This window comes from Spodoptera frugiperda, chromosome 9 (assembly GCF_023101765.2).
Source record: "Spodoptera frugiperda isolate SF20-4 chromosome 9, AGI-APGP_CSIRO_Sfru_2.0, whole genome shotgun sequence".
Taxonomy (NCBI): domain Eukaryota; kingdom Metazoa; phylum Arthropoda; class Insecta; order Lepidoptera; family Noctuidae; genus Spodoptera; species Spodoptera frugiperda.
This window is the reverse complement of record NC_064220.1, coordinates 4,738,627-4,762,197: the sequence shown is the minus strand read 5'-3', so window position 1 is coordinate 4,762,197 and position 23,571 is coordinate 4,738,627. Positions and strand designations below refer to the sequence as shown.

Genomic DNA, 23,571 nt, shown 5'->3' with positions numbered 1-23,571 from the left:
CATCAGCAATTGTGTCTAGTAACCATTAATAATATATAGGTACAATTCAGATTTAAAATGTGTATGCTTTTTAAGTGGGGAAAATCATCCTATGACTTCTCCCGCCTTGGCTGAGGCGAAAGGGAGTGTCAGACTCTTACTGACTAAACACCACCCTGTTCCTACTCCTGCTTTTCGAGCTGAAGCCCCAGTAAACCCGCTAGGTAAACCGCTGCTCTATGCTAGTCTATTGATCTACAAAGTCATTAGGTAAGATTAAGACCTCTCCACTGTTTCGATCTTTATAACTCTTATAACATTTCGAGCAAGACCTGAAGTCTACATTAGTCTCAAAATAACAATGACGTGGTCAAACCGAACCTATTCAACCTATTACACAATTTAAAGGCACCTAGTTAGTGGTCCCGATATGGATTGTAATCTACACTCTACACGTATTTCTTATTCTTATGTTACTATAAACAAATCGTTCATAAAACTCTAATTGATGTACCTACGATTAAAAAGTTATTTCCTCGTTAACGAAGTTACCGTAAACTCACTTGAACTCGTTTAACATTTGCGTAATTCCGTAATGCATGCTCCATCCGCATTTGATTTTGTGAACTAATTGGGTAGTTTCCTCAGTCAAAAATAAATTATGTTGACTTTTCAATAATACATTAAAATATTCACACTTTCATTCATAATATATTTGATGATGTACCTAATTTTCTAGAAATAAGTCTGTTATTTGACGTAAAAATCTGATGCCGGCATAACATAACGTAGGCTACTATTTCATACAAAATTTATAGAAAATATCGTTTCGATTGAATTTGACAAGTGGGAAATTATGCTTGGTATATTATAATGTGTATATGCTCATCCTCTGCTACATGGAACTCATCATAACATAGTTAAACTACGTATAATCACACCTTGTAATCCCTAAAGAAGTAAGCAGAGCTTATACAATGTAATACCAACTTTTTATACGAACCTAGTGTTAACACCGAGGATCTAATAAAATGTTGTAATAGTAATAAGAACACACAACGAGTTCACATAGCGTGAAAAACAATCGTTGTTTGAACATAAAAACTTGAAAATAAGAATTACAAATCAATTTAGCGAGCGTTTAAACTAGCCTGGTTTAAACTCATTCGTATAACAACAGTTATTCTGTAGTAGTTACTGTAATTTTAAGTGTGGGAGAGCCATGCTTCGGCACGAATGGGCCGGCTCGACCGGAGTGATACCACGGCCTCACAGAAAACCGACGTGAAACAACGCTTGCATTGTGTGTCGTTGTGTGAATAAGCTTAATTACCCCCCAAGTTTCCCAATCCCTAATTCCCCAACAACCCTTAAATTCTTAACCCCCAAAAGGCCAGCAACGCACTTGTAACGCCTCTGGGGTTTTGGGTGTCCATGGGCGGCGACGATTATTTACCATCAGGTGATCCGTCTGCTCGTTTACAGGCTTATATAAAAATAAGCATTTTCGTTTATATTTTTTTTAGGGGAGGGGAAATTCATCCACTGTCTACCCCGCTGGGTGAGATGAGACGGCATGTAGGGCCGCAACCCATGTTTTATTTTTAAATTGAGTTTTTTGCATTAGGCAGTACACACCTAGATAGTTTATGTATTCAAACACTCACAATATTATAAACAAATAATTACCTACACAGTATAAATTACAATAAAATGGCATTTATTTGCAATAGTATCGTCCCATTAAAGTGTATAGAAAATTCGAAGCACAGACGAACAAAATCAATTACTTAACTCATTGGAAACGTAACAGACGCTCTTTCTATTAGCATTTAGATGTGTTTCAAACAAAATAGCTGTTGCAAGTTATTTTGCCAAGTTTCGAAATCCCAGTACGTACTAAATGCCATCACGCTGTTTGTTCCCGAAAGGGTACAGGCACGCCTACACATCCTATTCATCATGGTGTGTTTATTTTTATACACAATATGGGTACTAAATGGTGCTTTTCCACCAGAGATGTGCTATGCTATGTTGCTGTAGATGCGTTTGGCTTCCATCAATCATATTCATTGGTACACATAGCATAGCACTGGTTGAAACGGACTCAGCTAAGTAAGGTTTTTTAAATGGAAAATGCGTGCTATAGATGGCTTCCCTACTATCCATACATCGCATACTCGAGCGCATCTTCCTTGCACAGCTAATATAGTTTAGTATTAATGGAAACGGTCACATCGTCTCATAAGCTATTACATCTTTGTAGCGTAGCTACATAACACGTCTCTGGTGGAAAAGCACCCAAATTATTATGCACTCGTGCAAGGTAATGCCGAGTTCTCAACTAAATAAAATTATTTATGACTTTACAAATTGTGTCAATTGATGATTTGATCATAATTATCGGCAAGAGGGAAAGTAGGTACCTACACGATTCTTAGTACTTACTAATACTTTCTACTACTTAACGTCGACTGTAAGTGAAAGTATCAAAATCTTATTAAAGAAATACATACCTATACACCTAACTATACATTATTATATCTAACGATAGAGTTTTAGCAATTATTGTAAATTGATCCCGTGCCGACCGTAATCGCCTCGGCAAATATTGTCTGCCAGTCTGTACATAAGCTGTCAAGTTTCTACGTCACTATTTAGGTAGATATACGAGTACCTAAGCCTACGTCTGAACACATAATTGATATATCATAAGTAGATATCTTATATCTTAGAACACAGGAATTATAAACCCTTTTATATACCATTGTGGCTTGTAACTCGACGTATTTCTCGATGATGAGGTATATATACAAATAATTTTATACAAAAATAATCCTGAGATCCCTGGTCCGAAAATGGCTAGTTTCTGAGATATTCAACATTTTTGGTTTTGTTCAAAAAATTTCAAAAATAATATTATTATGTTTTATTATTTATCTGTTTTAATGTACCTAGTTTTAGTGTAGGTACTAGGTATTCCTAGGTACACTAAAACTGATAAAGATAATAATTTATTTGGGTATCTTACTAATATTATAAATGCGAAAGTTTGTCAGTACGTATATTCGTTACACTTTCACGCAAAAACTACTGAAGCGATCGGGATAAAATTTGGAATAGTGGTAGATTATGATCTGGAATAACACATAGGCTAATTTTTATCTCATGGGAACGCGAAGCCGCAGGCAGAAGCTAGTTAATAATATTCTTAGGTAGTTAGATACAATAGGCACACTTCTGCCCTTTTTTTAGTAATAAAACGCGTAATTGCGTGGTTAAATTAGTTTAATGTATAATGTTTTCTTGTATCCATGCCAGTTATATGAGTTACTTAGGTACCTTTATGAATATTTCATTATTACGGCTTAAGTAACTGCCTGCCGACCTTGTGAGCGTTGCTTTATTTGCTAACACGCTTGGAACCGTAGTTCCTACACGTAGGTACAAGTTTTTCGTGTCCTTCCCTACTGTTGATTGTAATGTAATATCAGCCAAGAAAATAGGGATGATGACGGGTTGTGAAAATTAAAAATCTGTTAAGTTCGTCAGTTAGCTAATGAAGAAATATTAGACACGTATTTTTTTATTTGGTCGTATGAGAAAAAAATACTTAGATTAAACGAATCAAAGTTTAGGAAAAGCATCAAATACATATGTAATTTCGAAACTCTCCTAAATATAAAGGAAACTCAAAGTTAAAGTAAGTGACACTTAAAAAACATTTTAGTTTTCACTAAACTATAAGTGACATCAGATAGCAGTCCAAGTGTGAGTAGTTTAGTTTAGGTGCTCCCTCAGGTTAACGTTTAATTAATAGATGATTATTAGGGATTGTTGGTAAAATAGCCGGATACAATAAATCTAAAATAAAAGGGGTGAACCTGTTGTTTCTACCAGTTGTTTCTTACCAGCAAAAAGGTACATCGATGGATTATATCTACCCAAGACGAGTTGTAGCGTGTTTAAAAACCAGGCCGTTCCGCATAACGCCCGCGTGCACTTTGCAATTTAAAAATAAAATTACAATACTAAAGTGTTTCGTTACGTTTTAGTTTACGTACCAACTAAACGGAATTTGCATGAAATATTGCATCGAAATAATCGTTCGTCATCAGATAAGCAACCGATGTTGCAAACTTTTGTTGAGGAAGTCATCGCGTGAACATTATGCTGGCTACACGCCTTCCATTTTAACCGTACAGTTGAACTGTACACTACACTACTGTACTGTACAGTTAAATCGTAAGGTGTGTAGCGTGCATTATAAGAATATGTAAAGATAGATATGTCCTTAGGAAACCAACAAAAATTAAATTAAATAAAAACAATTACTATATTTTAACTTAGGTACAACCAATAGGTTTCTTGGAAATAAAGTGACAATCGAAATGCGTTTTTGGCTTCTTTTAGAATTTAAGGGAATCCTGCCTGCTGCCCTACGCTACCCTGCCAAGGATACATAGATTTAGGAACATGCTAAGGAACGGGGTGGTTTTTAGGCTTTTTAATCAGTAAGAGCTCAGGTACCCACTCGCCTCACCCCAAGCGCAAGAAGTCATTGGATGATTCCCCTCTCATTAAAATTTTTAAGGTATTTACAGTATAAACAAAAGAAAAACTACTGAATTCCGATAGGTAAATTTTATTTTTTAATTGAATACAATAATAGTAATCACCATTTCGGATATCATAATTATTAATTTTACATTTTTCTTGTACAAATACCATTTGTCCATCAAAATGTTTGCGATCCCAACCATTTTCTACAAGGGCATAACTTAAAAACGAAAACCCCACTGAATAATTATTTAATACTTAATGTACAGAATTAACAGAATTTTATCATGTATTAAGTCGAGATTTTCGTTTTTAAGTACACACATAATATGTTTGTGTAAATACTACAAAGATAAATATCACAATAAACTACATTTTTACGTTTTTCTCGCTCTCCTCAATAGATATAATTAAGACACCTAGGCCTACCTAGGTTGTTAGTACCTATACTAACAACTGAAAATCCAACAAGATTTTCCTTTTCAGTCATAACTAAATGATACAAATAATAGGTAATTTGGCGTCACCTTCAAATATTCTAGAGATCTGATTTCAATGAACATTGTGTTGAATATTTTAGCAAATTATTCTATACCTAGTCTATAAAACAGAAGAGAGTACTAATTATGTACTCCAGACATGCAATCATTGAGTAAAAGCCATATTTTATAAAGAGACTCTAGTCGTACGTCGTCATGCACCATATTATAGGGATGATTTAGTCGCCGGCAACCAGATGGTTGCGCAATCAAGTTGACTACAGGCAACAGGCAACAGATGCCTTCGTACAATTGCAAATAGTTGTACGTTACTTGGCCGGACGACGTTAGAGCCCTAATGAAATGATAGTTCAAGATAGGCTGACCAATCAATGAAATAAAAGTAAGCCAAGAAAAAGATCTATAGGTACCTAGTTCGGAAAAATTAGTTACAATTACATAGGTACTTTACAAATTCTTTATCAAGAAAGTACTTAGACAGCAAGTCAGCAATCGTATAGATACCAAACGTAGATACAAAACAAACATAAAGAAATTACCTTGAATTTACTCACTATATGGGCAGATATAAAGACCAATATTGGAGCCTGCGAAGATGAGGGACTTTTTCCGAAGCAAAAGACAATTAAGATTGAAAAAACGTTAATGAACTTGAATCAGTTACATTTTGTCAATATAATGTCTGTTACAAACTATAAGATACGAATACCTAAGTCACGAAAATAAGATTATAATTGTTATTAGAGAGCCCTGTGATTGTTCCTAGTTGAGTCAAATCAGTTCCCTTAGTACGAGTTTGCTTTACGTTTAAAGTAATCGTAACGAGAGCGTGTTCGGCGCTCTGATTGGCCGGCTCGAATAAACTAACCAATCAGAACGCCGAATGCGCTCTCGTTAAACGTTAATCAAACTCATACTAAGGGTTCTACAGTTCACAAAGCCCCTTGTCTAAGTAGACCAGTGGTATGACATTATTAAGTATGGACAATAAATAATACTTTTTTCACAGTCGTTGAAGTCTTTTACAAAACTTTCTAGACTTTATTAACCAATTTTTAATCGAAATTAATAACCAATTTCAATCCAAAGTTATTATATTATGTTTATTGAATTTCTGTGAATCTTAGATAGGTCTAGAAGTATTGGATTGATATCTGTTACTAATTTCGGTTGTCTATCAATACAATTTTCGATGTCTTACCATATTATTCTGTGGTCTTACTGCAGCACTCAGAGTCATTAAATGATTACGTAACCCAGTCCTTAGCAATTGTTTTTGGAACAATAAAATTTGTTTAAGTAATCATTAAATGTTTCTAATTAAGCGCCTGTTTCACCGTCCCCATTTATGTACCCGATAAACTTATTTGGCGGATAGTTCATACAAATTGCGTTCTTATTTTGGTAACCTTTGGTACCTAGGGCCATGGTGGTTGGCGGCTATCCAGGCATTGTGAACCAGGCCCTAAGTATACCTACTTATAAATGTGGCAACAGTGATGAATTTAAAAAAGATAGCTATTTGTTTACTACTTAGTTAAAACTTAAAATTTTTGTTTCAGTTCAGATAACCAAGAAATTGACAATACAAAACTGTTTTGACTATGTCATGAAGCAAGTGCAAAGAGGATATGCCATAATGTGATTGTGCAGTGAGACTGTGATACAAAACCGGCCCTGCCAAATGATATTAGTTATGAGTAAAAAAGTGTAGACAGGTCATAAGCGCTCAGAAAGTGGCACATTAAAATGTGGACAATTGCATTGCCACGTTTTTGTAGTATGGGAGCGCTAGATGAAAAATAGAACGGGGCGTGGTTTGTAACGTCCTGCGCTCCCTGTAAAGTATCACGCATTATGTTAAAGGGAAATCCACTTATGACATCTCCTCTTTGTATTTGCTACATGGACTATGCACTTAAGTTGTTCATCCATTAAGATATTTTTCTTTCTTGCATATAGATAAGTTTATAGGTTATTTTGGAAGTAACAAAAGTAATTATTTTTGGAGTTTAGTTTGAAATTAACTAGGTACGTATCTACTAGGTAAATGATTACAAGTATTCGTTTACTAGCCAATAGCCAGTAAAGGCACAATTGTGGCTTTGTGGCACAATATACATGTATATAATACTAACTTAAGTAGTTAGGCCACCAAAGTACAGTTTACATGTTTTATATCATTTATATTTCACCTACTTTTACATTTTCTTTGTATATAGATATTATACAGTATGGAGATCACTCATATGACTTAAATGAAATTACAAGCAGCACTCGTCCACAGAAGCATAATACAACTACTTAAATATTTCAATGAAAACCTAAATATAAAAAATAATAATTTTCAAACAAATAATCAAGTATTAAATAAAATTCTGTGTGAACAGCTCAATGTACCTTGACCACAAAAGAGCTGTAATGTTGTAGGTTGTCTAGGAATGTTACGGACATGCGGTGCGGCTGTTATAATGCCGTATTTGTAAAGAGTGTTCAAATTAGCTCAAAGAGAATAATGCACTTTTTGGCTTACCTACTAGGCCTATTTCGCTCATTTTTCGTATATCGTCAGCCATGATGTTAACAAATATGTGGATTAACCAAAGTCATAAGAGGTTTCTCCATACGATATACATAATTAATTGTATACATCTAGTATTATTAAGATTTTATAACGAAATCAGTTCAAAAATCTCATTACATAGGTATTTATACAGATTATGGTTACACACAAACATAAGCTCATTTTATATAAGGTGTTGTAAATGTATCTGCCACGGCTTTAATGGGGGGTTGTGTTGTGTTTGAAGATTACAGAGCAACATCACGCCTTTTATCCCCGAAGATTACAATAGTGAAGAAATTTCGTACCCCAGACCAGTTAATTCAATTTGAGAACATAAAGAAGTTAAATAAACATTGACTCTACTCTGCATAAAGTGGTTCCCAAATACGCATGATGCGTCGCTTTTTGAATAAAAACGATTGATAGCAATTGTTTTCATTGACAAAGCGACAGAGATTGTGAAAGATAGCCCTTTCATGACAAATGCACACGTTTTTTTTATATGAAAAATAAAATTCATAATCAATCGTTTATATTTACTATTGTAATCTTCAAACACAACGCTACCTCCCATTAAAGCCGTGGCAGATACATTTAGAACACCTTATATAATTAATTTTTTTCTTTTGTTGCTGGTGTTTATTTCCGATACACGATGACGATGTGTTATTGTGGGTAAAAAGCTTAAAAATAGAAATCAATTTTGTATTGGTAAACGGTATTATTTAACTTGACCCGTTCATAATAATTAGAATTTAACCCCCTTCCTGACAACAGATCGATCTGATATTTGGTACACACTCTTAATCTTGATGACCATAAAATATGTTTTAGATTTTTCCACTACTGCCACCTTCTGGATTTGGAACGGGGCAAGCTCACCACATCTGGAGAGGCGGTCCAGCAGTGGACGAGAACAGGCTGATGATGATGATGATGATATATATGTTTAGCATTATCACATTGGAGTACATAGCACTGTTCGATAAATACATATATAATCTGAATAAGACATCCTAAATCGTAATTAAAATACGTAACTGATTTTTTTACAGTATGATTGCAGGCAAAGCTATAATATTCTTGATTTGAAATAAGACCTGAGATCCACTGGAGTTTATACGAGTCCGACGTTGTTTCATATGGAACACAATACATTACACATAAATAGATAATAATAAAAAGAAAATGATTGATGAATGGGTATCAATGAAAACAATAGCAATACCTACATACCTAGGTATCAACATATATGTCTTTTATTAAGAACCTATCTAATAAGAAAATGCTGTCGTACAGTCAGTTTGATTCCATTAATATTAACTTAGTTCAGTATCTAGGAAGATAATAAGTAAGGAATCTTTTAAGAAACCTTACCTTATTATTTAGAAGTGCAAGAATCTTCTTAGGAAGAAAAATAAAAAATGTCTTTAGGGTCAGCAAGTACTTTACCCACTGATATGGGCACCTAGGTATCGTGTATCGGAACTAAACAAACGAGCAAGGTGAACGACCTCACAAAATATTCATTCCTTAACCAGCATAACAGTTGAATACAATCGCGTTTTTCATTTGCAAAACAAAATAACGCGGCGTCTACTAAGAGCCAGACAATAACATGGTGGAGGTAACCTAGATGTACTAGATGACTCACGTCGAACACTGTACGTAGCACTTGTTTTATTAAGCTTCACAGCCAACACACTTTCGAGCGTTTGCAAAAAACGCAACTTTCACTTTCGCATCCCATTGCAAAACAAACATAACCTCGTTTTGACGTGACGCGTCAAAATTAGGAAGATAAATCAGACCATAGCGGTTGGATAATCTTGTATTTGCTTAGCTCTCCTCTGTTTCCACCAGGACCGGGAGACTAGCGTGCACGCAGTGTGGCGACGCTCGCGACGTGAACGCCGACATCCAGGCCTCCACCTCGCGCTCGGAGCACACAAACTTCGCGGAGATTGTGTTGTCATAGCCTTTCTGTCGGACAATGAAGCCGCTGTTTGACTCCGCTTGCTCCACGGCCGTGTTCCTCAAGTTCACCACACCGATCGGCTTCGTCACCCTCTTCCTAGGATAAATCACGGCGAAATGCTCCAACGAGGTTCTGTACACGACTACTCTCACATCCTGGCGCATCCCGCCGGGTCCCAAAAGCACCAAAAAACCAGACTTTACTTCACTTTCGGTACTTTTTTTTACAAAAGTTTTTCCGAAATTATCACTGCGACATGTATTTGACATTATATCCGCTGGCATCTTGCTGTTTTGATTACAATAGCTACGGTATTCACATAACAATGTGCAATGTTATGGTTGGCGGGCGCGCCAGCCGTGCGGAAAACGTGTTCCCCTACTGCGCGCACAATACTACTGAAGACTCATTTTCCACGCGGGGTCTATTTATAACCTCTGTGACCCGAAGTGGTTCGGGTGATTTCGGTAGTGATCGTTATTTTGCATTCACTTTGGAGGCTGTGGAGGCTCGACAGACAGTTGCACCCGACTAAATCTGAGAGTATGTCTGGTATGAACGAGTATTAACATTGAAACATGACTTTAAATTAGTCGTGTTGCGGTACAGTTCGACGGTCGAATGTTATCGGTCTTGGACAAGATGTGAACGTGATCTTTCGAGGTGATTTTATGTCAGCTATGGTGTCATTATATTGTGGAGTACTTAATACTGTATGTAGGCTGTAGGTGCGCACTGCGCAGTATAGAGCAGTTATTTCATATTTTATTACTTGCTTTTTCTATCTATTGTTTAAAAGATTTTGATAATTTTGTAGTTCTTATTTTTTGTACATAGACTCATTACATAGCTTTTAAATTAAACAAATTATGAACGGTTGTATATTTTGTGAGCGTTCACCTTGAGAATAGCTTACTTTACGTCTAAGGGCTAATGACCTCGTTTAAAATTGATTAATCTTAAGAAGGGAATGCAAATCTGTTTCTGCAAAATGTAAGCGTTATTAAAGTACATAAATTCACTGAATTAAAATTATTAAGTATTAATTTGTAGTTGTTTTAATTTTCGAGACTTTTTCAGCGATATTGGAGTTATCATGGATAAAAGAAAGAGACTGGATTGGCCTTGTGGGCGGGCCACACGCGCCGAGGGTGCGAACGAACGTGCATACCGCTGTCGTAACGCTCAAATGTTCATACTGACCGGCTAGCAATCGCTGTCATGTTTTGACAGCGTACGTATCTCCGCAAAAAATATTATATTATGCCGTCTTGCGCTATTATAACGTGTCGGAAAAGAAGCCAGGTGTGTAGCATAGCACGAGAAGGAATTTCTTTTCACCGGTAAGTCCAAAAACATAAAAATACTTGTGATATTTGTAATTATAACATTAGCATTATGAAATTTATAGATAAAAACGATATAATCGCAAGCAGACTAATAGTAATACATTGCTTGCGATAGATGAGTACAATCTTGCACTACGTGAAAAATCGCGCAATGTATTACGTCCATCGCGAGAGTCCCGAGTACCGAAACAAAAGTTCATTTCCTTCAAAATCTATGACATCGATAGTGTTGGGCAAATTTGTAATCAATGTCGATTGTTACTATGATACAGTCTATTATAATCAATAGCACACTTTATAATTAAAATAATAAGTATTATTTATTACGACTAATTAGTAATATAGATTTTGAGTGAGTTTTATGTTTTTTTTTTATATAGAATGTGACATATGATTTATTTTAATATTATATTTTAGGTTTCCAACAGATCCAGGTGTAAGAAAATTGTGGATTGACACAACTGGTAGAATTAATTGGATTCCTACTAAATGTAGCATATTTCGTTATAAATATAACTATAACCATGTTATTTCAATGTGTTCTGTACTTTATACAAATTTATAGTAAATGTGAGAGCCCTGTAATTAGCTAAAATGACAATGCCAGAATCTCTATAGAGCTTTGCCTCACCAAAAAATATATTGTACATTCATGCCAAATGTAGCATTCAATTGCTGCTCTATTAGTGATAACTAAAAACATGATTAAAAGCCTTTAGAGCTTGCGGTTTCTATATAAATCTAAGAACAAAATATTACATTTAAGTACCAGTTTAGATTAATTGCAGTTATAATGGTAGAAATAATTAAATTAAGTGCTTTATATTATTACAATGCTATCATAGGGGGTTTAGCTATGGAAGGAAGGAATTTCATCACCAATATCACCTTTAGTAATCCTACTTTTAATTCATAGTCATAACGAAACAACAATGTAAACAGAACAGACAGAGCGAATGTCAAATAATGACTTTTTGGACGTAACTGACACACGCATGCCAATGACGTTTCGTTACATCTAATCACTAACGTTCAAACACGAAATAATAATTAGAATATGCATTCATTATAATATATATTATAAAAAAATAAATTAACTAACAGTATGTATTTATACCAAATTCATATTAAAATCCGTACACATGACATTAATAAATCCTTTTTTTATTGAATGACTCTTTGTGTTCCTTTTGCAAGCGTACTAAGAAACGCAGATGGTCGCGATATATATATATAATACAGGAAGCAGGCCTTGGGTTTTTAAATTCTTTTTATTTCCGATTTTTATCCGCAACTTTATCAGGATAATAATTAAGTAACCAAACGTCTTATTTTCATTGCATAATATTGATTAATTTTACATTTCTTGTACATTGATGAAATTAAGTGGGGCAGGATCTGGCATTGTCATTTAATTAGACTAGTAGAATGCATTTGTGTCAGCTTAGAGTTGTCATGCTCACTCAAAGGTCTCATTGGCGGTGGCACGGGCATTGGATCGTTCGATTCCCTGCAACATGGTTGCGTTGGACGGTGCTGGTGTACGTGCCATGTTGGTGAACGAGCGCTGTCAACTGGGACTGGTCAGCTCCAGACTGTATTAATTTTGTTGTTCTTAAGGTTTTTTTTCTCTCGCTTTGACTGAATATTAGTTTTACATTGTTCTCACATAGTTGAAGCAATCGATGCAAAGAAAAGCAATGTAATCAAGAATTGTATTGTGAATCTGATTGAAAAAGATCGAATGAACAGATCTTCGTTCTTCTCCATAGGAATCTACACTTTGGAACGAGCAAATAGCTTCACTAGAGGGCTGACCGACAGACAGACGTTATTAATATTATTATATTTGCTTTGACGTTCAAAAGTGCCTATGATTTAATTTTTTTACTGATTTTTAACTTATTGAGTAAAAAAGTGGTTTTAAAATTCAGTTATGTATTTTTTATTTATTTTACTTTTATTACTTGGTTTCTATTTCGCATGAATACAATTTCACAATATTCAACAATACTTGTAAAACAAAAACAAGATTACTTAAATTTTATCGATATCAACAATCGACCTTTCTCTCGCCCTAGCATACATGAGTTTTTATGCGTGTTAGAGTGTACGTCAAATGCAGTCATTGCGTTTGTGTGACAACCAATAGCAAATTCGAGATTTAAATGTGTGTTATTTATTTGTGGGGGTAATCCGCTCAGACATTGGTCTCTTGCTTGTAGTGAAATTAAAGGGTGGGAGAAACGGCGACACGCGTTCTGATACAAATCAGGAACTATTTCATTTCTACTCTCTTTAAATGTTCTGTGGGAGTCATAATGGGAATACTGCCCCGACTGGATGTCTGTGCCAAATGATAGAAGACGGACGATCATGTTTCTTGAGAATTAAGTACAGTTTTGCCTACCTTATGCCAATACTCCGAAACAACTGGCTTAAAGTCAACCTAAAGCTTGTAGTTATCTGAATAAATTCAGCGGCACAACGACCAAGACGCATTTTTAATTTAAAGTAATGTATTTGTATCTTTGAATGTTTATAGATAAAAAGACAGAACAATCTCTGGAGAATTTCAGATTGGGGTGAACTTAATCTGGTCCAGTTTAATCCCACTAAAACACAGGTTTGCGTATTTACCTATATAAAACTGCCGTTGATCGACTCATCTCAGTTTCAATGTACCCCTCAGCTGGTATTGAAATACTTGGCAACATTATTTCGAGGGACGTCCAGTTCTGTGGCCATTTAGAAGATAATGCCAAATTAGCCTCGAAAATGTCCAAGCTTTTTCAAGCTTTCCCGAAGATTGGGAAGGGGTGTAATAGGGATGATGACGGGGTATAAAAATTAAAAAGTGTATTTAGTCCGTCGGTTAGGTAATTAAAAAATATTAGACACGTATTTTTTTAATCCGTCATATAACATAATAATACTTAGATAAAATGAATCAAAGTTTAGGAATGTGAGCTAACTACGTCACTTTTCAGTATAAAACGTACTCTAAATAGACGTCACGCGATATTTCAAATCGATATATCTTCGAAATTTTTGTTTCCGTGAGAAAATAAAAAAACGTGTCTAACATTTATACAAGACGGACATTAAAATAAAAATTAGTCATCTACCCTATTGCGTCACCGATAACCTCATTCACACAACGAAACACAACGCAAGCGTGGTTTCACGTCGATTTTCTGTGAGGCTGTGGTACCATTCCGTCGAGCCGGCCCCTTCGAGCCGAAGCATGGCTCTCCCACACTTAAACGCAATGCGTGCAAGCAGTGTTGCAAACCACACGAAATTAAATGCTGTTCGCATTATCTACTAACTGGAAAGCAGTGGGACCACATTTTATTTTTGTAGTCTACTAAAATATGATGTGAAATTTTAGTCATGTCTACAACGTGTAACAAATTACCCATATACATCAAGAAGCCCTGATAAATACAGGTTGAATAGAATCTCTACACAAAGTTTCAGCTTAAAATACGTTTAAAAAAATTTGTACCAAATACTTGGTATCGCATAGTTGTTGATTTCAAATCATACAAACGTGTCACAACACTACAGGAATCACTCGCTAATATTACCAAACATTTCTTCTATCTATCTGATCGCCTAGTACCTGTCTACCTAATTTAGATTCGTATGACGGGCGCTATTTGAAAAATTCATAACTTGGTACCATGAAAACATGAGTTTAAAAAACCCTTCCCGTATCGTTTGTTATGTTATCTAGAAACCGTGCAATTGATATGTATACCCTCTTTTTGTTACACGTTGTATAGTGAGGATTCAGGCGACTGGGACCATGGAGTCGCCTGATAACATTTCTGAATCGGTCGACTGGGACCCTAACCTAATTTGCTTTAATGTACAGTTAACAAAAAAACTTAATAAAAAGTCAGGTTATATGTATAACTCAGGATTTTATTTTAAGTAGTATTACAATTAAGTAGTAAGAATGTTAAAAAACTACAGAACAAAAAGGGCTGCCATTTGATTATTATGTCGTTCCATGTCAATTTATTTATGAAAATCTTATGTACGAGTATGTTAGAAAAAACCTATATTTGTTTGCGAAAGTATCTGACAGACACAACTATCAAACTAGGCATAAGGATAGATTAAGTCAACCATTTTTTAGATTGTCAAAAATAAGTAAGTCATTTATGGGATTCTGTGTTAAATGTTATAATAAAGTTCCAATGGAAATACAGAATCTGAATGAATCAAAATTTAAACTTTGTATTAAAAAAACGTTATGTAGACAAGCATACTACAAAGTAAATGATTACATAGAAGATAAAAATGCTTGGAGGCAAGCTGGTCCGGCTCCACAGGATAACGAAAAATTTCTGTAATATAACCATGTTATTTCGATGTGTTCTCTACTTTATACAATCATTGTAAATGTGAGAGCCCTGTAATCAACTAAAATCAAATTAGACTAGTAGAATGCATTTATGTCAGCTTGGAGTTGTCATGCTCACTCAAAGGTCTCATTGGCGGTGGCACGGGCATTGGATCGCTCGATTCCCTGCAACATGGTTGAGTTGGGCGGTGCTGGTGTACGTGTCATGTTCGTGAACGGGCGCTGTCAACTGGGACTGGTCAGCTCCGGACTGCATTAATTTTTATTGTCCTCTAGGTTATTTTCTTTTTCTATCGCTTCGACTGTATATTAGTTTTACATTGTTCTCACATAGTTGAAGTAGGTAATCGAAACAATGTAACCAAGAATTGTATTGTAAATCTGATTGAAAAAGAGTAACCTATGGAGTTTCTTGCTCGTTCTTCTCCATAGGAATCTACACTTTGGAACGAGCAAATAGCTTCACTAGAGGACTGACCGACAGACAGACGTTATTAATATTATTATATTTGCTTTGACGTTCAAAAGTGCCTTCCTGGTCTATCTGAAATAAATGATTTTGACTTTAACTTTGACTGCATATTACAGTTTCGGTCATATTGCGTGTTTAGCGAAACAGACATATTATTATTGGTACCTATCTAAACCGTGTGGTTAAATATGAGTGAGTGAAAGAAAGTAAAGAAAGAAAGTCAAAAAATAAATAAAAATCTTTTTCTTTCTTCTTTTCCATTTTTACTTTCTGCAGTAAAAAAACATAAATTAAAAACTCAACAAAATTAGGTTTGGTTTAGGTCAGGTTTGGGTTAGGTTAGGTTTGGGTTAGGTTAGGTTTTAGTTAGGTTAGGTTTGGGTTTTTTTTTTTTAATTAAAGAAGGGCCAAATTAAAAGTATCCTTAACCGACGAGCATGCACGAAATGACTGATGACTGTTGATGATGCGAAAGAATCATAGCATTTGACGTTCCGTCGTCTCAGAGACAGGCGTGAGGTTATGTATTTGTGTAGAGAGTGCATCCGAGTTTGTGCACACACTTACTTGCGCACCCATAAAGAAACAGAGAAGGAGCGTCCGACCAGGCGAGTTGATCATGCCTGGTGGACTTTCTGCCCAACTGTTGTCCATTGGGATTTTCTATCCATGTTTATTCGCAGGTAAACTTAACATGTGCGATGTAGGATTTTTATGACGTCATCTGTCAGTTGTGACGTAATGTGTCGTCACAACCTCTTTCTCATGTTTCCTAGCCCTAGTTTGTTTACGGCCATTCTGAATTGAAAGAAATTTGATACAGGGGTAGATTATGGTAGGCTACTTTTTATCCCATGAGCACGCGGGTGAAGCCACTGGCAGAAACTAGTACCTATGTAATAAATAGCCACGGAGTTTCGATGTTCATGAAATTCACGTGAAAACTCGTCACGTGGATACTCTGACGTCATCAAGGCTGCTGTCAAATGCACCGTTAGGTAGGTAGGTAGGTACACAGTTAGTTAAAATGCTTCTATATTATGGAAGTAAAAGTTTATGAAGATGTAACTATGTATGTTTGTTACCCTTTCTCCCAAAACCTTTCACGAAAATACTACTGGACGAATGTGTATGAAATTTTAATTTGGCATAGAGACATTTTAAAGTGTGGGAGACCCATGCTTCAGCACGAATGGGCCGGCTCCACCGGAGTGATACACGGCTTCACAGAAAACCGACGTGAAACAACGCTTGCGTTGTGTGAGTGAGGTTACCGGAGGCCCAATTACCCCCCTTCCCAATCACCAATTCTTCAACAACCCTTAACACATTGAACGCCGTAGTGGTCACTGGTGACCGACGTTAGCGGAGGATTTGCCTTCAACTTTTTTCCTTTGGCAGTAAAAGATCCCCAAAAGACCGGCAACGCACTTGTAACATCTCCATCGGCGGCGGCAATTGCTTACCATCAGGTGATCCATCTGCTCGTTTACCGGCTTATACCATAAAAAAATTGTCATAGGCTACTTTGTGTCGATGACGGAGGCAAAATCGCTGCGCAGCTGAAACTGGAAGGAAGCTGAAAGTGAATTTGTCCTTAGGAATTGTAGGAAAACACTAAGCGGTTCTCCGAACCGAAGTTTGCCAGGATTTTTATTTTGATGCAAAGATGCTGGCTGGAGTTTATAATTAGATGCGTTATATAATTAAATTGCAAGGTGTATTAAAGAGTATTTAATGCTAATATAATTTTATGTTCCTTAACGAAAGTAATAAAACATAATGAGTATTTTAATGGCTACTTCTTTAATCACTTCTCTCAGGGAGATTAGGTACAGGTTACAATTCGAACATATAACATGTTCCATTGTGTAAGTGTCAATTATATATTTCATAGTTTATTTACCTTATTTTGATAAATCTTCTGATAGTTTTTGTTGACGAGGGGATACCTTCAAAAGGCGCTTAGCTTTTTGGTGGAAAAAACTAGGGAGTGTGGGATTTTTACCGCACTAAAACCTCTCCGGTGGTCACCATCTACACCTACACCTAAAGGAGGCACCGGGCCCTCTTAGTAGACCAACACCGGAGCATCTTCTGATACTTAAAGTAGATTCTTGATCCCGTATTATGGATGTTAAAAAAATTGCCATTGTACGGTACATACATACATACATACATAACGCCTGTCTCCAATGGGGGTAGGCAGAGACAATAGAACGCCAATTGCCACGGTTCTTACACACTTCTTTCGCTTCATCAACAGTCATCAGTCTTTTCATGCATGCTCGTCGGTTAAAGGTACTTTTAATTTGGCCCTTTTTTAATATATCGCCAATCTGGTCGCTATATGTCCGTCTGGGGCGCCCTCTACCGACGGTCCCACTCAAATTCGCCTTGTATAGGTACTACTTTCGTAAATCTGTTTTCATCCATCCTTTCTACGTGTCCAAACCATCGTAACATTCCCTTTTCAATTCTTGTCACTACATCGTCTTTCAAACCACACTTTTCTCTAACAACACTATTTTTCACTCGATCACTCAGTTTTATTCCACACATACTTCTCAAGGCTCTCATTTCCACCGCATTAATCCTGCTTTCATGCTTCTTCTGCCACACCCATGATTCACTACCATACATAAGTGTAGGTGCTAGTACACGCTGTATTACCGCAAGTCGAGCTTTGCTGGATAAATGCCATTGTACGGTGTACCTGATTATTTTGTTCTTACCTAATCTTCAAGTTATCTATCTTTTATTAACGTCTAAACTAGCTTTCTGCGGACAGCGTAAAAGGTTACGTGACGTGGTGGTTTTTAGTCAGTAAGAGTCCGACACTCCTTCCCGCCTCATCCATGGCGGGAGAAGTCATTGGATGATATTCCCCCTCAAAAAAACCAAAAAATAAATCCATTGCCCACGGTTGCGCTCGAGCTCTTTTAAAGGTGTTTTGCACGATTTTTTTTGTAAGTCACAAATAGACCTCATAGGTACCAATTTTTAGTTTCCACCTTGAAAATTGTTAAAATTTTAAGCAAGTCGGGGATTAGAAAGAGACAAAAGGTAGACTATGTCACTCTCCATCCAAGTAAAGACTTTTTGTTCAGCTATTCAACTTTAATGGGCTGATGATGAATAATTATCTTTTAGCCGTACTCAGAGACATTTAATGATTACTTAATACATTAAACGCCGTGGTGGTCACCGGTGACCGACGTTAGCGGAGGATTTGCTTTCAACAGTTTTCTATTGACAGTCAAAGACTTAAACTTAAATTCCTTAGTAAAGATTTTGTTCCGAAAACAATTGCTAAGGACTGGATTAGGTAACCGTTAAATGCTTCTATGGTAATGGATCACGGCATGAGCACTTTTTACCTAAGACCTTTATGTAACCTGTGAGACACGAATAACCACTTTGATTTGATTCGATGACTGAGTGCAGTTTATGTTGTTGTGCAGAGATCATGTATCACTGTCCTGGTAGTCGTGGTGTCTGTGGTAGCCTTGGGGCTCCACCAATCAGGGTCGAAGACTGGCTGGCTCGACCGCCTAGTGCTGTACCACAAGGAGAGGTTCATCAACGAACTTAGGAAGGTGAAGTCCTACAGCGGTGGATCAAGAAGTACCAGCGCACCCATCGAGCCTACTCCATTTAACGGTTAGTTAACGTAACGCTTTTTTATCCCTGAAGGGGTAGGCAGAGGTGCACATTACGGCACCTAATGTCACTAAGTACATGTACACCCACTTTTCACCATTTATGTTATAAGTCCCATGTAATCCCAGGGGTGAGCCTATCCCGAAGCTGCGGACAACGTAAAAGGTTACCGGGGCTCCGGCTCAAAGCAGGAGAAGGAACGGGGTGGTTTTTAGTCAGTAAGAGTCTGACACTCCCTCTCGCCTCACCTAAGGCGGGAGAAGTCATTGGATGATTTTCCCCCACAAAAAAAAGGGGGTGAGCCTATTGCCATATGTTGGGCACAATCCCAGACTCCGTGCTACTACTGAGAATTTTTCGAAAAGCCGAAAAAAGCTCAGCAGTACTTTGCCCGACCCAGGAATCGAGTCCGAGACCCCTTGTCTGGCAGTCGCATTTGCGACTACTCGACCAACAAGGCAATCCTATATTATTTAGTTAATCAGTCTATAATCAAGGTTTGTATTTATTTTTAAAACCTTTCCGATAGCTATTCTAAGTCTTAATTATAGAATTATTTAAACTAGTGGTCGCCTAGTGGCCGAAATTCGACCATATATGATTTAATTTACAATACCACTTAACGTACGTTGAAGGATAATTTTTATTTAATTCAAACTCTTTTATAAAACTATCTTCATATGAGACGTGAGAATATCATCGCAATGTCTATCGATTTTGACGTTTTGTCAAATACGATCAGATACTATGCATGTGTGTGTAATGTTTTATTTATTGATTTAATGTACTTTATAAGCATTATTTTTGAAAAATATTAGCGCTATGCACTTCTCCTACACATAAACTATAAGTGTACCAAATTTTATGCTCCTACGTCCGCGCAATTATCGTAAAAAGTGGTCCAAAGTTTTTGCATCACGTATTAATATATAGATATTATCTTGGACTTCCAGCAACTCTATTACCCAAACCAGCTGGATTCGTGGACTCAGGTGGTTGGGATTATGAGTCAGTGGTGAGACTTATGATTATGTTGAAGAGTAGCGAAGCGGCCAAACCGACCCTCAAGTCCTTGAGACGCATGCTCCAACCCACGCGACGGCTAATGATGTCTATGAAGGATAGCATGCAAAAATTCCCAGGATTGAAAGTAAGTATTAACAATTGACAAACCTTTTAAATTAAACATTATGAGACATAATACCACCTCACATCTGCAGCCTATAAGTGGCCACTGCTGACCAAAGGTCTCTTCTTACACGGAGAAGGTTTGAGCATTAATTACCACGCTTGCTCAGTGCGCTTTGGTAATTTCAAATTTATAATCAGAAATTATAAGCATAGGTTTCCTAACAATGTTTTCCTTCACTGTTTGTCAGTGGTATCTAAATAATGTAAGAAAGTACATATAACTCTGAAAAGTCGCACTCTCATGCATAAGAAGAGGACGTTGTCAACCTCCGGGCCACCACGACGTCGACCCGGCCGGTCGACAAACCCGGCGAACTCAGTTTCGCCACCAATGATTTTTCCTGACTTTTCCCTTGTATTATTCCTGAATTTCTTTGCTATAAACCTTACGGAGCCCGAGTCCTTTCGAATGCGAAACCGTGGAAATCGGTTCGTGCGTTCTGGAGTTATAGCGTCAGGAAGGAAAACCTAATTTTTATATTATAAAAGAAGATATTATGGTGAATAGAATACCGTATAAAAATCAGCAACTTAATTTTAACGGACGTGTACCTAAAATACAGAAGTGCATATTTAAACGTACCTACTAAACATCAAATTTTCCCTACCATGCTGCAATCATCACTCATACTGCAATCGTGTACAAGATAGATTGTGAGGATGAGTAAATCTATACTAATATTATAAAGCTGAAGAGTTTGTTTGAACGCGCTAATCTCAGGAACTACTGGTCTGAATTGAATAATTCTTTTTGTGTTGGATAGTGCATTTATCGAGAAAGGCTATAGGTTATAAAACATCACGCTATAATCAATAGGAGCCGAGAAGAGCGGGTGAAACCGCGCGAAAGTTGCTAGTAAATAAATAAATGTATGTTCCAGGCTGAAAGCAACGACATTTACTATGAGATTGAGTATACGAGCCAAGAGGAGGAGTCTGTGCCCGCACCAGAGGAGCTCCCTGAAGACCAAGTAGTTGTGGTGGTCTCCAACCCTGTCGAGGCTCGTTTACCAAGCACCCGTATCAGCGTACAACTTCTTAGGTTGGACAGCTTTGTGATACTTTTATTGCCCTATCTTTTTTTTATGGAACACGCCGATAAACGAGCAGATGTATCTCCTGATGGTAAGCAATCGCCGCCGCCCATGGACACTTGAAACACCAGAGGCGTTACAAGTGCGTTGCCTTTTGGGGTTAGGAATTTAAGGGTTGTTGGGGATTGGGGGTTGGGAAGATTGGGAAAGGGGGAATTGGGCCTCCAGTAACCTCACTCACTCATTTATTTATTGTGAAATTAATATATTTTCGTGGTTTAAATAATCTACAATCCCTCATGGGGTTTACCCATACAGTGCCCTTTCCTATAAGGTTTCAGCGACAAAAATGTCTATTCTATGTCCTTTCCCGGGGTGCAAACCAAATTTCACTCAAATAGATTGTTGTTTAAGAGATAGAGGGTCCCGGGATTTTAACGCCATAGTGCCCGTTTCCGTAAGAATTTCGGGATTAAAAGTATTCTATATCTTTTCTCGGGTAAATATTTAGCGATAACTGATATTTTACAGAGAAATATTGACAGCTCGTGCTCGCGCAGCCAGGGAGATGCCGACCACGAAACCGCCCGTCATGTGAGTGTTTGAACAATATTATAGATCTTATATTATAAGTAGGTAATCAGTCAGTCCATTACCCTACATCCTGCCCTGTTTAAAACCCAACTTCCCGTAATTTACCCGTATCTGAGACTAGCTAGGCTATTTCGCGTGACGATCTCCGGCCACCATAAGTGCGGGTCTGCGGACGGCGAGCAAGGGTAGCCCGCCGCCCGACCAGAACCAGACCCGTGCGTACGGCGTGTTGCGTTCTGCGCGCGACTCAAAGAGCCAACAGACCACCACCGATGGAGCCCAGTAGGGCTGATGCCTGATCCGGAGCTGCGGACTACCGAGCGGGTTTACCGGGGATCCCACTAGAATGGCTGAAGTAGGAACGGTGGGGTTTTTAGTCAGTAAGAGTGTGACACTCCCTCCCGCCTCGCCCAAGGCGATTAATCCCTAGATAATAGCGGCCAAACGTCGGCCAATTAAACATAAAAAAGTCATTTAACTCTATTGTATTATTGCTATTTAAAATTTTATTTACAGACCATGGAAACCTATGAAATCGACGACGGGTGCTCCATCACAGGGAGGAGGAGATGCAGGGAATGGTACAACAGGAGCTGGTGCAGAAGGCGGGGACAGTACACCAGCTGGTGATGGTGGAACACCAGGCGAAGGTGGGGCAACAGGCGAGACCACACCTGCGGGTGGTGGTGGTGGTGATGCAGCTGATCCTACTACACCCGAACCAGAATAAAGGGAATAAACTGTTACACAGCGAACGAACGTAGCGTTTGTAACAGGATTCACAAAGATTGATTAACACACAATAAAACAATATTTATTTACAGTACCAGTACTTAAAAATTGCTTACGTTTAACTTAACACCAGATATAGTAACATATAGCAGACAAATATAGTAAATGATCACCAAATTGAAACCCGAATTTTAATGTAAAATTTTAACCAAAGTTTTAATACTTTGCTACTTATCATATTTGAAGGCCAATAGAAAACTGTTGAAGGCAAATCCTCCGCTAACGTCGGTCACCGGTGACCACCACGGTGTTCAAAGTGCTAAAGCTAAATGATTCCAAATAAATCATGAGTAACCCATAAATATAATTATCCAAAATTAAACCAGCATTTTAAAGTAAAATTATAACCAGCGTTTTCACATAAATCTAAGCACAGAAATAACACATAAGGCCTCCTCCACATTAGGCGCGCGCGCGCTGCGTGAGCGTCGCGTGTTGTCGCCGTGTGACGTGTGTGCAGCGAGCGCGGCGCTCGCTTTGGCGTTTAACACATTGAGTGCCACCAACACGTCCAG

The 23,571-nt window shown here is 37.4% G+C and overlaps 2 protein-coding genes and 1 long non-coding RNA gene across 3 annotated transcripts; 2 read left to right on the top strand and 1 right to left on the bottom strand.

Annotated features, from left to right (window-relative positions):
* Positions 1–9,298: 9,298 nt before the first annotated feature.
* LOC126911034 (uncharacterized) lies at positions 9,299–9,993 on the bottom strand. The gene has a single exon (XM_050695850.1). It carries the CDS (start codon positions 9,865–9,867, stop codon positions 9,445–9,447), a length of 423 nt encoding a protein of 140 aa, XP_050551807.1. The 5' UTR covers positions 9,868–9,993; the 3' UTR covers positions 9,299–9,444.
* Positions 9,994–10,680: 687 nt separating this feature from the next.
* LOC126911035 (uncharacterized) lies at positions 10,681–12,865 on the top strand. The gene is made up of 2 exons (XR_007705595.1): positions 10,681–10,926; positions 11,350–12,865. It is a non-coding gene; the product is annotated as an uncharacterized LOC126911035 (long non-coding RNA).
* Positions 12,866–17,570: 4,705 nt separating this feature from the next.
* On the top strand, positions 17,571–23,503 carry LOC126911070 (uncharacterized). The gene is made up of 6 exons (XM_050695989.1): positions 17,571–17,653; positions 19,247–19,445; positions 20,399–20,595; positions 21,518–21,678; positions 22,202–22,264; positions 22,781–23,503. The coding sequence occupies exons 1-6, from the start codon at positions 17,642–17,644 to the stop codon at positions 22,992–22,994; spliced, it is 846 nt and encodes a 281-aa protein (XP_050551946.1). The 5' UTR covers positions 17,571–17,641; the 3' UTR covers positions 22,995–23,503.
* The last annotated feature ends 68 nt before the right edge of the window (positions 23,504–23,571 follow it).